At 45.6% G+C, this 13,893-nt stretch overlaps 1 protein-coding gene across 4 annotated transcripts in view; it reads right to left on the bottom strand.

The window, feature by feature from the left end:
• NRP2 (neuropilin 2) overlaps positions 1 to 13,893 on the bottom strand; it is an 88,691-nt gene that overhangs the window by 58,108 nt on the left and 16,690 nt on the right. For all 4 annotated transcript variants that reach the window (XM_053947490.1, XM_053947489.1, XM_053947492.1 and 1 more), the window contains exon 3: positions 1,760 to 1,941. In XM_053947490.1, the coding sequence (XP_053803465.1) occupies positions 1,760 to 1,941 (182 nt within the window). The remainder of the gene's footprint in view (positions 1 to 1,759; positions 1,942 to 13,893) is intronic.

The raw sequence follows: 13,893 nt of genomic DNA on the forward strand, positions 1-13,893 counted from the left end.
TGAGCTGTGGCTGTAAGAAAGTGTGGCTGTATCTGGAGAGGATGGCTGCCTGCAGGGGTGGCAGTGACAAAAGGAGCCCCAGCACCACTTCAGACCTGAAGGCAGTACTTCAGGGACTTTCATGGAGGGACACAAACTCAGCTCCATCCAATACCTGCTCTCCTCCAGATCAGCCCTTGATTCCTCTCTCTCCCTCCCAGGAACAACTTCTCCTTTCCTCATAGATTTGGTCCCTTACTGACTCCCAACCAGGCCGACAGGGTTCCTGTCTGCCATCCCTTCCCACAGCATGGCCAGGCCACCTCAGCCAGCTGGACCACTCCACATTGCTGGACCACTCCACATGTCCCTGAGTCAGGACATGGATGCAGTGTGAGGTCAGGCACAACCCAGCACATCCTGCTGGGCTCACAGGAGGTGTGAGCAGGGAGGGAGAGGCAAGGGGGGCTGAGGCAGGTCATTCTTTGCCACCTGACACCTTTCACCTGGGTCATTCAATGCCACCTGCATTCTTTGCCATCATCACTGATGGCAACTGGCCTTAGCAAACCTCAATATCTGACTGAATCACTCAATTTTCAGGACTAATCTGCATCCTAACCATAAACTAACAGTGGTGGTGAGCTGGCTGCTCAGCAGCTCAATAGCCAGTTATGCAGTCCAGGCAACCACCAGCAACAGCACTTTCCTCATCTATCTGAACCTTCACACATGTCCTGTCCTCATTGATTCACAATGAATTTAGGGCGTCTCATTCTCTTGCAGCAAAGTCTCCACATTCAAATCTACCTACAGCCAGGTTGTGGGCTGTCTGTGTACCTCTGCCTGCTGCACAGCTGGCCCAGGGCCCCTGGGCACTGCTGCCTGTGCTCCCCATCTTTTCTTTAGAGATGCTGGATAAGCAACCCTATTGCGCTCCTTTTTGGTTCTTCCCATGGCACAGACATTTTTTTTTTGTGCTGGATACAATGACTGAAAGCCATGTGTGTTGTCTTCCATCACATCACCGAAGGAATGTGGGCGCAGGGCAGGTGCCCGCGTGCTCACACAAAACACTCCCCTGATCGCTCAGCATGCAGGCACACCTCTCTCACATGCACACAGAGCAGAGGCTATTTTTTCAAGCCTTTATTCCCAGGCACAAAATTCTGGCAAATATTTAGACAGAAACACTATTAAAAGGGCTTTGAGCAGATTTTTCTTTCCCCAATAGTAGTTAAGTATTAAATAGAATTATGAACAGTTCCTCTTATATCAGCCTGGAAGGGTGCTGCCTCAGACTTTGACAGCATTGCTGACAGCAATCACTTGAAGACTAGAGCTCCCCAGCTACAAACCCCACATCCGTGGAGAGAAAACACAGCATCATTGATTAACCCTGAATCACAACTCCACAGGAGGGGGAGCTCCATGCACTTCTAACAGAGGGACAATCCCCTTTTAGCCCTAACAAGCTCCACACATGGCAGGGAGTAAAGATACATGTTTCTAGTCCTCAAATACAAGAGAGCATTTAAGGAGGAGCCCAGTTTTAATTGTCACACTGTGATCCAAAAATGCACTGTCATGTGCCACTAACATCTTTACCTTCTTGGAAATGTGATGCACAGACTTGCTTCAATTAAAAGAAAAAAAAAAAAAGTCCTTTATCTCTGGAAAATATGCTAGAAATCACATTGAAAAGGTGGTCAAAAGCATCTTCAGACAACGATAATTGTGTCAAACAGTCTGGGAGACAGGCACTGACTCAGACACTCACCTGTCTTGTAGATCTCATAGCGCAGAGAGAAGCCGGCACCTTGCCGTGCGTAGTCTGAGGTGAACTTGATATAGAGAGAGGGGCCAGAAGAGATGATGGTAGGAGGTGCAATGTTCCCACAGTGCTTGCCCAGCAGGTCTGCCGCTTCATTGTCCCCATCACGGATCTCGATGTAGTCGTACCTGCAGAGGCAGGTGAAATGGCAGGGAAACCATCTGTCAGGGAGATGCTTCAGGATGCCAGGCACAAACAAAAACCACTCTTGGTATCTGCCTATTTCACAGAACATCTTCCACACAGGTACCTGGAACTCTCTTAATCACAGCACACCACACCACAGACCCCAGAACATTTTATCTCTTTTGTCTGACTACGTTTAGGTCCTTTCCTCTGCTGTCATTCACATCATTAGTTTGTTGCACATATATCCGCTTCACCTTCACAGCCAACATGCAAAATTTAGGATACGCTTTACCTCCATTTCCACAAAACTCCTTTGGCATGGGAAAAGCTCAGACACAGCTGTCCTGGGGTTGCTCTCCTCCCCTGAGCTCTCTTCTGAAGTGCCATTGTGCTGTTTGGCAGAGCTCACTTTATTCCAGTATCCATGTGGGATTTGGCCAAGTACGTGCCAAGTGAGACTGTCAGTGTTCAATCTCTGTGAGCAGGTAGCTCTTTTGTGCACTAATACCAACTGGTATCAAGCATGCATGGCAAACATGGCAAGTACACTCACTTAGCACTTGGACATTAATATTAATCCTCTTCTATCAAGTGCTAGTGAAGATTTTCTGTGGATGAGAAGTTTTGTGTAAGAGCTGGGTACCCATACTCATTATTGCTGATCCTGTACACCCTGTAACTGCAACCTGCCTTTGCTAAACCCCAATTGAAGATGTTCCACCTGCCCACTGGTCTGGGTATGTGAATGGTCTGGAGGAGGAATGCATAGGGTTAGAAGAATTGCCTCCTAGTGCAGAGACAAAAGCTTGTTGCAAAGCTGGGCTGGAAGGTGAAACTGCCACAGATCCCTTCATATTTTCTAGGCCATGAGTAGGCAAGGTAGTAGTATCAGGCTCTGTGTACTGTGAAGAAAAAAACAGCTTTTACGTGTACATCTTGTTCTTCAGCTGCTTTCTAACACCCACGTTCTCCCGCCCCTCTCCTCTGTGGCCAGCAGGCTGCTATTTACAGAAACTGACCATCTCTCTAGGACTGTTTATTTGCTTTGTATCAACCTGTTTGAACAACATACTACAGCTCTTCTTAAGGGGCCAGGGAGAAAAAAAGCAATTCCAGGCTGCCAGGAATCTGCCTTTCTTCTTTGTCACAAGATCTTCTGTTTGAGAATGGAGAGTTGAAAGGAGAAGTAGCTTGCTGGATACAGAATGATCCTCATGTGACTCATTCCCGTTCTGCAAAGCACATATCAACGAGCAACAGCCTCAAAACAAACTTACAGGGACTTAGTGTGCTCCTCCACAAAGAAAGATGGCCCAGACAGCTTTGGTTTCACTCCTTTCTGGGATTAAATCAGGCTGAGAGCCAGAAGCAAAATGCCTGCAGATAAAATCCTGTCTACGCTGGACTGAGCACTCAACTAGCTGCAATTGCCCAGCCTTTAACTTCATTACAGAGTCAATTGGCTTGGCCAAGGTGAAATCCAAGCGGTCTTGGGAAGTGGCACTCGAAGAGGAAGAGCATTTGGCTTAGCTGGTGTGTGGACACACAGCAATGCAAATGAAGATCTGCTCCCCCTGCTCTCTCAGCTCAGCCTAGCCCCTATCACCTTGTGACCCTTATTACCCTGACACCAGTCAGCAGCACCCTGCGTGACCCCACTAATGTCCATCATGTGTAGCTTCATCCTACCATCTCTCCAGGGAGGAGGAACATAGAAGGCAGTGTTAGGGCTTCTTCTAAGTAGAATTTTTTCCTCCTTGTTTGTCTATTTGTTTAAAGTAGTACTGAGCAAACAGCGGGGACATTTTGTTCTCTAAATAACTACTTGCTTTCAGCATGCTTGCAGCCCTTCCACATCTGAAGTGCACATCTGTGCTGCAGAACTAGTGGCTACTAGTGAAATTGTGAGTATGTGGCAAAAAATTAATTTGGCAAAAACATGAATGTTGGCAAAACACAGTTAATGGAGTGGACTGTAAAAATGCCATTTTCATGCACAGGCAGAGGTTAGCTTCATCCCAGGGAATCACATCTGTTTGTGCCCTCATGGGGTTGTACCTTGCCAACACAGTACAAGGCTTCAGCTGCTTGACTGCAATGATCACAGCTTCTGCTGTGGCCAGCACAACAAATATCCTAGTGCTGTCCACATGGCTCCTCAAGCCACCCAGTTCTGTAGGAGCCCTGGAGTTTCAGAAGCAAGTTCTGGACCGAGAAATTTTTGCTTATTGAATGGGTGACAGACTTCCAATAATACATACAATTAGGGAATATTGCAATCTGCTCATGGGCAATCTCCAAATGGAAAATTAAAAGAATGAATCTAGTAAGTAAATCATCAGGAAATATTTGCCTCCTGAAATTAAGCCCTATTTGGCTTCATTCAAGCATCTAACTTTGCTTTCTCACACTGGAGCTAATCCTAAATAAATCAAATGTTAAAAGCAACTCAAAAAAGCCTTTAAGAGAAGGTCAGGAAATAATATTTTGCCAAATGTAAAATTAATAGAAATGTGTAAGAGTTTTCTTCCCTAGTCAAAAAATCTTGGCCCAAGTTCTCTGCTCTGCATGAGGCAAAACCTTTTCTTTGTGTCATATAAACAGAGTGTGAATTGCGGAAGTATTACACTTGGGAGATAGCACCAGCCCAGATGAGCAGGAGCCCCTACTTCCTCTCCATCACAGCAATTAAGCTTTAGGCTTTCAAAATGAAACACCAAAGACAGCCAATCAAAACTGTTAAACTTCCAAACTTCAGCAAGAATGCCAGCTAATCCCCACCACAGATTCTTTTGGAACCATGCACTTTAGTCATGTCCATGCCTTGGCCCTCCATCAAACAAACTGATAAACCCCATTCTCCTCATTCCGGGTCACTGGACAAGTTACAATCCAGTTTGGCCAAATCTTCACTCCTGTTAAGCTTAAGTATGGTTTCTAGACTTTCTTCTTCCCTTGTGAAAAACAAGAAGAAAAATTGGAAGAAAACCCAACCATGCTTTCTACTTGAACCATTTCATTTTCAGATAACTGTGGCCTAGGGTGCAGCTGGGTGGGACACATTTATGCTGCAATGGTGTTCAGACTATCTCATACAGTGCCCAGCAATTTGCATTTCACTCATGTAACCAAATCCGTTGTTTCAGTCAACATGCACCAACATTCTTGTGGGCTGACCTCTCTGGCATTACCTCCACTGGGAAAGCTGCCATCTCCAAGTACATTTCATGGCCACCTCTCCACACCTAGGCATTGCTCTAATGAGCCAAGCATAAACATGTGAGGGCAGGGTGCAACCTCTGTAACCCACAAGTATAACGAATTGATTAACCATCTCTTCTTTTGCAGGGAAGGTGACCACAGTTGGCTGCTTCTCCAATGGCACAATGGCAAGATATTCTGAACTGTCACTTGAGTGAGAATGCCAGTGAATTGGTTTGAAACCACCTCAGACTGCTTTTCACCAGGGAGTTTTGAGGCTGGGAGGCAATGCTGAAGTGCTTTTAACTGCCCAGACAATGGAGGCTGAGAAAGAAGGGAAATACAAGGCTTAGATGGTCTTCTTGAAGTCATTTAACAGAATTAAACTAGAAAGTACAATGCTTACAAATATTGCTGCATTTTTATTACAGATTTTTTAGTAGAAAGTGCTTTGCTGATGTTAAGAGAGCTTTTATAAATAATTATAAAGCACTTCTACAGCCTGTATTATTCATGCTTGTTTGCTTGCTTTTTCCTCCACTCAACCTCACTGCTTCCCAGGCTTTCCTTTCTCCCAAGTCACTTTGCTGCTGGCTTCCCAAATGAGGTGCAACAAAGGCAAACAAGCCCCAGCTGTAGCGATTATGAGAAGACCTCCAGCTTTTCAGTCCTTTTCTGCTGTAAAATAGGCTATCTGCTCCCTGACCACTGAGCTGTGCTCCATGATCCCCTAGGGCCAGGACAGACCTCCCAGGTGCCCACCCACGCACTGCTGAGCTCCAAAAGTGCTACAACCTATCTGGGGAGCAGCACCAGAAAGCCTGTGACATTCCTCTGGGTGCTCCTCTCCAGAGGGACACTCAACAACACAGTTTAGTGACCCATACTGCTGAACACAAAATCAACAGCCCTGTTGACCTTCACCCCCAGGTGCCAAGAGATGCTGAGTCCTTCCCCCCGAAACCTGTTTCAAGGGCATTACAGGGACATCAGCTTAGGATAGGGAGAAACATGAATAACAAATTATTCATATGTTCACAGCCATATCACGAGTCCTCTGAATACATAAACTTGTGCAAGCCTTGCTTCAAAGCCTAAGGAACACTGGCCAAGCTCTGACCTAGCTGGCAGCTTCCTCTGTCTCTCTCTAGAGCTATGATTTGAAGTAGGTGAGGACTTGCACTCAGCAAAGCCCCATTTCCAGTGCTTGCCAGGACTGGAGAGAGAGGCAAGGCTCTAACCTGAACTTCTCCAATGTTTAATTTGGAGCTATTATTTATAGGCGTTTCCATGGGGCTCAAGACTGCAGCTGGCAAACAGTAATGATGGGATTCTCATGATGGGAGGTAGGAAGGCAGAGAGGAGCAGTGTCTGCCCCAAGGTCACACAGGAAGTTTGCAGCACAGCCAAGAATAGAAGCCAGTCTTGACTGGAGAGATTATATTATATTGGAGAAATCTGGCCTAGATAGACAGGGAGACAAATTGGTACAGACTGCATGCCAACAACCCTAAATTTGGGAATGCCCAGGTCTGACTTGAGCCTTCAAGACCTCTGATCTGCTTGAACCACATGTCACTGTGTCTTGAATGCATCTGCTGAGGAGAGGAAGAGAAATTGCAATTCTAGTGAAATTTGGCAGGTGTTAATGTTCTGCAGGTAGCTGGGGAAGGCCTGTGCTTAGCCACAATGGCAGCTAGTAAATGCAATTCTTCTTCCTTTGAAAAAGTAGTGGGAAGTTTATTTCTCAGAAATTGTTATAAAAATCATAAGGTTTTTTGAACATCCTCTAAGAACAGACAGTTTCTTAGAAATTGAATAGCAGCAGCAGTATAGATATAGTTAAGAAATGGTGAACCAGCATCTCTGTGCTGGTTGTGCAATCAAGAGGTGGCTAGAATTAATGTCCATTACATACTAGCTGGCTTAGTAGATTTTTCTGTGTCACCACCCATCTTCATGGTCTTTTGTATTCCAACCAGATCCTTATTTCATGGGTGGTTACATTGCGAAAGGCAAAAAAACTTTCCTGTGATGTTTAGACAATCTTGAGCAACTGCAGGACATGCCCTTCAAAGGTTAAATTGTTCTAGAAGCTACTGAGGACTTTTAAATTATTTTTTTTACAGCCATGATAGCAGAGGCAAGCACCACTGTTGTCTGATGAAACAAGAGCAATGAAGTTTGATCTTAGCTGCCAGCCCTTAATCAGAGTAATTAATTATAAATACAGCAGATGAATTGGATTCTCCTTTGACTTGAACTGGTTTTACACATGTGTAAATCATCATTTTAAGGGTAATCACTCCTAATTTATCCTGGTGTGAGAAGAGACTCAGTCCTCATAGACACAGGCTCTGATACGGCTTTGTGCACAGAACTAAAAAGCCTGTACCACATCTAGGTTTAGCCAACTAAATGTCCTCTATGCTCAGTGGAAGCAGATTTCTCACACCCAGCTTGGGATGGGATTAATTGTTCTTCTGCACTGACAACAGAAGTACTTTAAATCACTCTTACTGACTAGACCTGGGCTTTGGGTGTCTGAACAATGCAGAGATGAATCTGATCTCAGTCTGAACCTTTTGGGGCCATTTTTGCCTATGCTGAGGCAAAAGATGCTCACAGAGCTTGCCCTTGTTTTGCCCTTATGGAAATAACTGACTCTGACAACAACAGAGAGAAACGGGCTATAATTGCTCTGAATCTGAAGGGATTTCACTGGATTTCAGTGACTAAAATGACAAAAAACCAATGGCAGCAGGGAGAGAGCTAGGCTGGTGTGGGGGGAGTGGCGGGCAATGGCACAGACAAAACTGCTTAGGATTTCTCGGAAGTTTGTTTTGAATTTGTTGTATCCAATTATGTCTTGGGTAATCATAGTATTGTGGGGGTTTGTAATCATTCGACTGTGCTTTGGATTATTTCCTTATCTCCTCAAAAAATCTGACCAGAATTTCTGAGAAATGAAAAAAATGCAGTTATCCAGTTAAAGGGAAAGAAAAAAAAATAAAGAAAAGGAAAAAGGGAGAGAAAAAGGAAAATAGAGAAGGAGAGAAAACAACCCTATTAGATCAGAAAACAACTTCAAAAATGCCTTGAAGACAAAAAATGGACGCTATAAAGAGCCTCTATTTTTTACTCTTCGTCTTGTTGTTTTCACCCCCTTATAAGCACTGCTGATAGGAAGAGGCTTCCAGCAGTCACTGCTAACTTATGCGGGGGGCTAGGTGGGGAAGGTAGCCAAAATACTTCGTGCAAAGGGAGGAATAAAATCCAGCTGCAAAGTGCTCTTGAGGCAAGTTCTGATTCAGGAGGGAATTTCAGCTGCTAGCATGCTGCTGCCCTCCCTTGAGACAGGAGAGCAAAGGCTCCCCTGTGCTTTGCTGCTCATCCCCAGGCTGCCTCCCTCAAGCCATGTTGCCAGATCCCTGTGGAAAGGCGCCTTGGAGTGGAGAAGTGCTCTCATCTGGGGCATGTCTGGAAAACCAACCGTTATATAAGGAAAGAGATGTGCTAATGTGCACCTCGGGGGTTTTCTGCAGGCTGTTGTTCAGGAGTTACACATGGCTGTTTAATTTTATTTCTGCCTCCAAAACCATCTCTATAAATTCCTTTCTCTTCTATTTTTAGCTACAGGGGTCCATTGTTGCAAGATGTCTTTGGTGTTCATTGGTGAGGGGAGAATCATGGTGAAATCAGGAATAAAATATATAAAGCATGCTCAGAATAAGCCCCCTTTCCATGGCATTCTGCCTTCTGTTGCTGCTGTAAGGGAACTGAAGCAACTCACAACCCTTTCATACCCCCAAACACAGGACACTTGAGAAAATGCATTTGCACTTTTCTCCTTCTGCTACAATCCATCTGTGGAAAAAATTAGACTTTGGTTTCTATGTCATTTTACTGTCACCACTCACAGGCACTTGATCACTAACAGAAAGAAAAAAATAAATATAATAAAAGATAACAACCAAACAAAAGGGAAATTTACTGCCGAAAAGCAGCAGAGCAGGCAGAAGGCAAGGGCAAATGCTCACTTTGATCTCTTTTGGGGTGGGGGGGGACAGATCTCCCTTTTCTGATGGGATCTAGTGCCTGGCAGCCCAGGCAATAGATGGAAATGAGCTTAGGTCAGGCTGTCCAAGTTCTAGGGTGCTGATGAGGATTAGGGAGCACTCACATGGCCTGCTGTGCCAGCTCTATTCCCAGAGGAGTGAGTGATGTCCCATCACACTTTGCTGGTGCGGTATCAGCCACAGCCTTAGACACAATATGCAGTGAAAAGGAAAGAGTAAAAACTGGGATCAGATGGGGATCAGAGCTTGGTAGCTGGACTTTCTACTATCACTCATTTGCACTGGCTTTTTTTCAGCACAAAACTGAAATAAACACCTCGTTAAGCACCAATTGTATGAAGGAGGTAATAAGAACAGAGCCCTGACCAGCCCACCCTCACCCTCCTGGCTGTCTACATCCCTCATTAATGATGGATGGTCACCCTGGGACTGGCCCACCATAGCATGACTTTCTGACCTTGCATTTTCTCAGACACAGCCTGTTCACAGCCCAGATTCTGCCTTAGCTGATGCACAAGTGAGTAAAGCTTTGCTGCCAAGACTGGCCTGCAGCCTCCACTATTTGGGCATTCCCACAATTTGGCTGTGCCAGCTTGTAGTAAGAGCTGTTTCTGGGGCAAACAGTGCACCAAACCTGCCTGATCCCTCCTTGCTTACTGCATAGCACAGCATCTCCTGCCCCCTTCTCTCCTCACAATATGGGCATTGCAGATCAATGGCCACCTGAACCAAACGGTGCCAAGTCTGAGCACAGTCAATGCCTGAGTGAGGGCGAGTGCTGTGCCATGCACATGCCACACCTTGCTGTGCATTGGCAGCAGCAGTGACCTCTTCATGGTTCTCTTTGACAGCAGTGACTATCTGGAGGTGTGGGAGGAATTAGCTGCTGGCAGGGGCTAGTTGGTACCCCTGAGGTGAGCTCAGCCCAGCCTAGGACAGCAGGTCAGAGAGGCAGCCACATCAAGATAAAAGAGGGAGACCAAGGCAAGGGAATGGGATGCTGCATGAGGCTGGTAGGTACCTTTTCTCCTTAATGTGCTCTGGGAGCAGGGGCATGGGACTGTCCCTGTTTCTTCCACAAATAAGGACCCTGACACTGCTTTGTTCAGAAAGATTTTCTTTCAAGCAACCCTTGTGTCACCCTCCTGTTCAGCCGTGGCAGTGTGTCTGCTTTGTCCTGCCAGCTCAGCCATGGAGTGTTTACAAGCCTCCCTCACCCTTCCAGGCTGTGGTTCAGCTCCATTGACACTGAAGGAAACAGACTCCTCTCTTGGCGTGTGATGAATCAATTACTTCCTCTGACACTCTATTACTATAGCCCTTACATCTCCAGATTGCAGATGAAAAGACAGGCTGAGAAGGGGGACAGGGAAGGGGAGAGGTCTCCTGAGGTCTCCTTCAATTGAGTTGTTGGACATCTGAAGAAATCCCCATCTGCCATATTTAAAGACAGAGAGATATTTTTCTCTGTAATGGCAGAAAAATCAGAGGGCTTTCACAAAAGAAAACCTAAGAAATCAAATGGGTCAAAAAACTTCAACAAGATGCAGTGAACATAGATCAGTGGTGAGTCAGTCCCCTCTGCTGATGGAAATCCCAGACCTTGTTCCCACCCATGATTAACAGCTAAACATTGGTATTACCAAAGAGACAGTCATTACACCTTCCTTCTCACTGCAAAATAACAATGTAAATGAAACCTCATACCAACACTCACAGAAGAGGAAGGAAGCTCAGCACATGCCTCAAACTCTCGTGCTGCTGATGGAGGGGCGGGGGGACACTTCTCCTTGTTGAACATCCATCAACAACTCCAGCTCTGAGGTTTCCCTGGAGGTTTCTAACACGTGGAGCACTTCCCATGCAAACACCCTGCATGCAGCATGGCCTCGGCAGGCACGGGGCTGAGAACAGGGGCTCTCCCATCACCAGTGGATGAGTACTGCCTGTCTCAGGAATGCAGAACTCCACCTCAAAAGATTCCTCACACAGTGTCTTCTGTACTGCTGCAAGAAGGTGGGGGCAGTCACATAACACGAGCAGCCACCTTGCTAGTTTCTGTGCCTTTTGTAACAGAATGAAGTCTTTGGCAGAGGATTTCTGCTGTTGGACCCCACTGCTTCAGGCTCTGCTTCTAGGAATTCATTAAACAATTATATCTCCATGTGTGACCCAGTGTTACTTTTAAATCACACCATACTACTGTACTGTGGTTGCTCACTAAGGCTGCATGTAGATCTCAAGAATTTCTTGGGATTAGCCGTGGGGTGGGGTGAGAAACCAACAGAAAAACCCTAGGTTATTCACTCTTTCTAATGATCTACTACTAAGCCAGCATAAGGAAGGCTTTCTATGGTGTGTATGAACTAATATATCAAAGACAGTTGCTTACAAGATCCTAGCTGTGATTAGTGGATCATGACTGCTATTAACTTATAAGGAATTCCAGGATCACCAGACTGTGGTTTGCAACATATTATTATGATACCATTCAATGGTGGTGTGCAGCCGCTTGATTTTAAGGAAACTGAGAACTTGCCTCAGACTAAAACCTCACCTCCCCCAGTTCCTTCAAATATGTTCTATGCTGAGTTCTGGCTAAAAACAACCACAAATTTCTTCTGTTTTTCAGTCTGCTCTTAACAGTCTGTTCTTTTTATTTTGCATTCATATTTAATTGCAGAATTCACACCCAGCCAGAAAAGCCTGAGAATAAACTGGTCGTCTTCTGCTGCACTCTGACCTACTCCTGTGTGATGCTGCTGCTCAGCAGCCTTTGGAAGGGAACGTGCTTTGCACTGTTGCTATCTAGACTGGGTTTTATGCCTGCAGATGCCCAGATCTTCTTTTCTTTATAACACGGGGAATTTTAAGTGATTAACCAAGGCAGGAACAGTAAATCAATAGCAGGGAAGGGGAAGAACCCAAATCTCACAACTCCCAGAACTGGTATTTGCTGGGGAGTCTGCCAGTCCCCTGTTACAGCCTGACAATAGGGATTATATCCATTAAAAAGGCTGCAAGTGGCTAAGTCAAACAGTTGCACATTAAAAGGCTAAACTAGCTCCTATGTAAATCAAAGTAAAATTTCACATTTCTTTTACTGGGCTTTGCATCTAGTCCTTAACAAAAAATTGATGACTTTTTAACATCAGTCTAGCACTCCCCTTACATTCACTAAACCTTCAAACTCCTGCATCCAGACAACAAACCCATGATGTAGAAGAGCATTGCTAAGCCCTCTGTACAACACAAAAAAAAAAAAGTGACCAAGACTCGTAGTCCCACAGACATTTATTTAGGCTCCTGAGACCTGTTTGGGATGAGCCTCTGTTAAGAGTGTCACCTGGTGTCACATCGTGGGCTGGAGCACTGTTGCAAAGATAGTCAAGGGCCTCAGGCTCTGCTGAAAGCAGGAGCACCTCAACACTGTGGTTATCAGGCATTCCAGTGGGATTGCTCTACTCCTATCCCACGGTCTGTGCACTGAGCAGGGTCTGCAAAAATGCAGAAGATTTAGGGCTGGAGTGTAGCTTACAGAGCTTGCTCAAAAAAGGCACATGTTTCTGACACTTTTAGCTGAATTCTGAACCCACTTAATCAGGAGTCAGCACAGCCAGCCCTGTGCTTTCTCCCTCTCCAGATGCTGTGAGGTCCTATTCCTTCCCTCGCTGGACAGAGAGGCTGACTAAGAAGCGAGTACACCACCACAAATACCAGTTCCTCCTCAACAGCAGGAAGGAGGGGGAGAGGTCTCTGTCTCTAATCCTATTGTTCCCAGTGTCACCAGCTGGCCCTCAATTTGTCATCATGCCAACAGGAAGCAAGGTGCAAAACGAGATTTGACTCCTATGCACCGGATGTTAGTGAGCTGGCGGGTCACAGGAGACCCCATGAGAGTGTATTTGGGGCCACCATCTTCTGCAGAGCCTGGACTGGGCCTGTCCCTCCAGGAAAAGGCTCTGGGGCCTAGAGAAGCACAGCCACAGAGCAAGCAGAGATGGGAAGCAGAGAAGAGGGATGTGAACAACCTCGAGCTGTTAACTCATGTGGCTGGTCTCACCATCACAGCTAATCCATTCACTGATGTTCCATTTTGGAAAATGACCCGGGCTTGATAGGAATTATGAACCATACAGCAGATGCTAGATGGAGTTAAAAAACAGTAGAAGCTCATTTGAAGACAAGTTGAGCTGCAGTGTCATGTTACCCAGACTGAATAATTTCCTGTACATTAGAAATGTTGCTTCTGGCTACTCATGCCACAAACGTATGAGCAAGCAAATGCCTTCCTTTACATCTAATCTTTGACTTCCCCTCACTGCGAAGTTAAAGCTCTACTCCCCCAGTACTTCAGGAGATGCAGTCACTTCCCCTTGCATCCTAGCAAAGAACCCCTCCAAGCCCTGGCATTCTCTAGTGCTCCAAATGTATTTCTCTTTTCTAAGCATTTTGCCAATCATGGGATGAACTGCAATTGTTTCTAAAATGTTTGCTAATAAGCTACTTATGCATACTTTTCACAGCATTTACTAATTAGCTGTCCATAATTGCTGCCTTGTCTACTCTTAACCTTCACGATGGAAGGATGGCTTATCGCAATATTATGCTCTTGTTTGAAGGGGATGGCAAGAGAGGCAGGCTGAATGCTGCAGCCCCCAGCTGCCTGCC

The sequence above is a fragment of the Vidua chalybeata genome, chromosome 7 (genome assembly GCF_026979565.1).
Source record: "Vidua chalybeata isolate OUT-0048 chromosome 7, bVidCha1 merged haplotype, whole genome shotgun sequence".
Taxonomy (NCBI): Eukaryota; Metazoa; Chordata; class Aves; order Passeriformes; family Viduidae; genus Vidua; species Vidua chalybeata.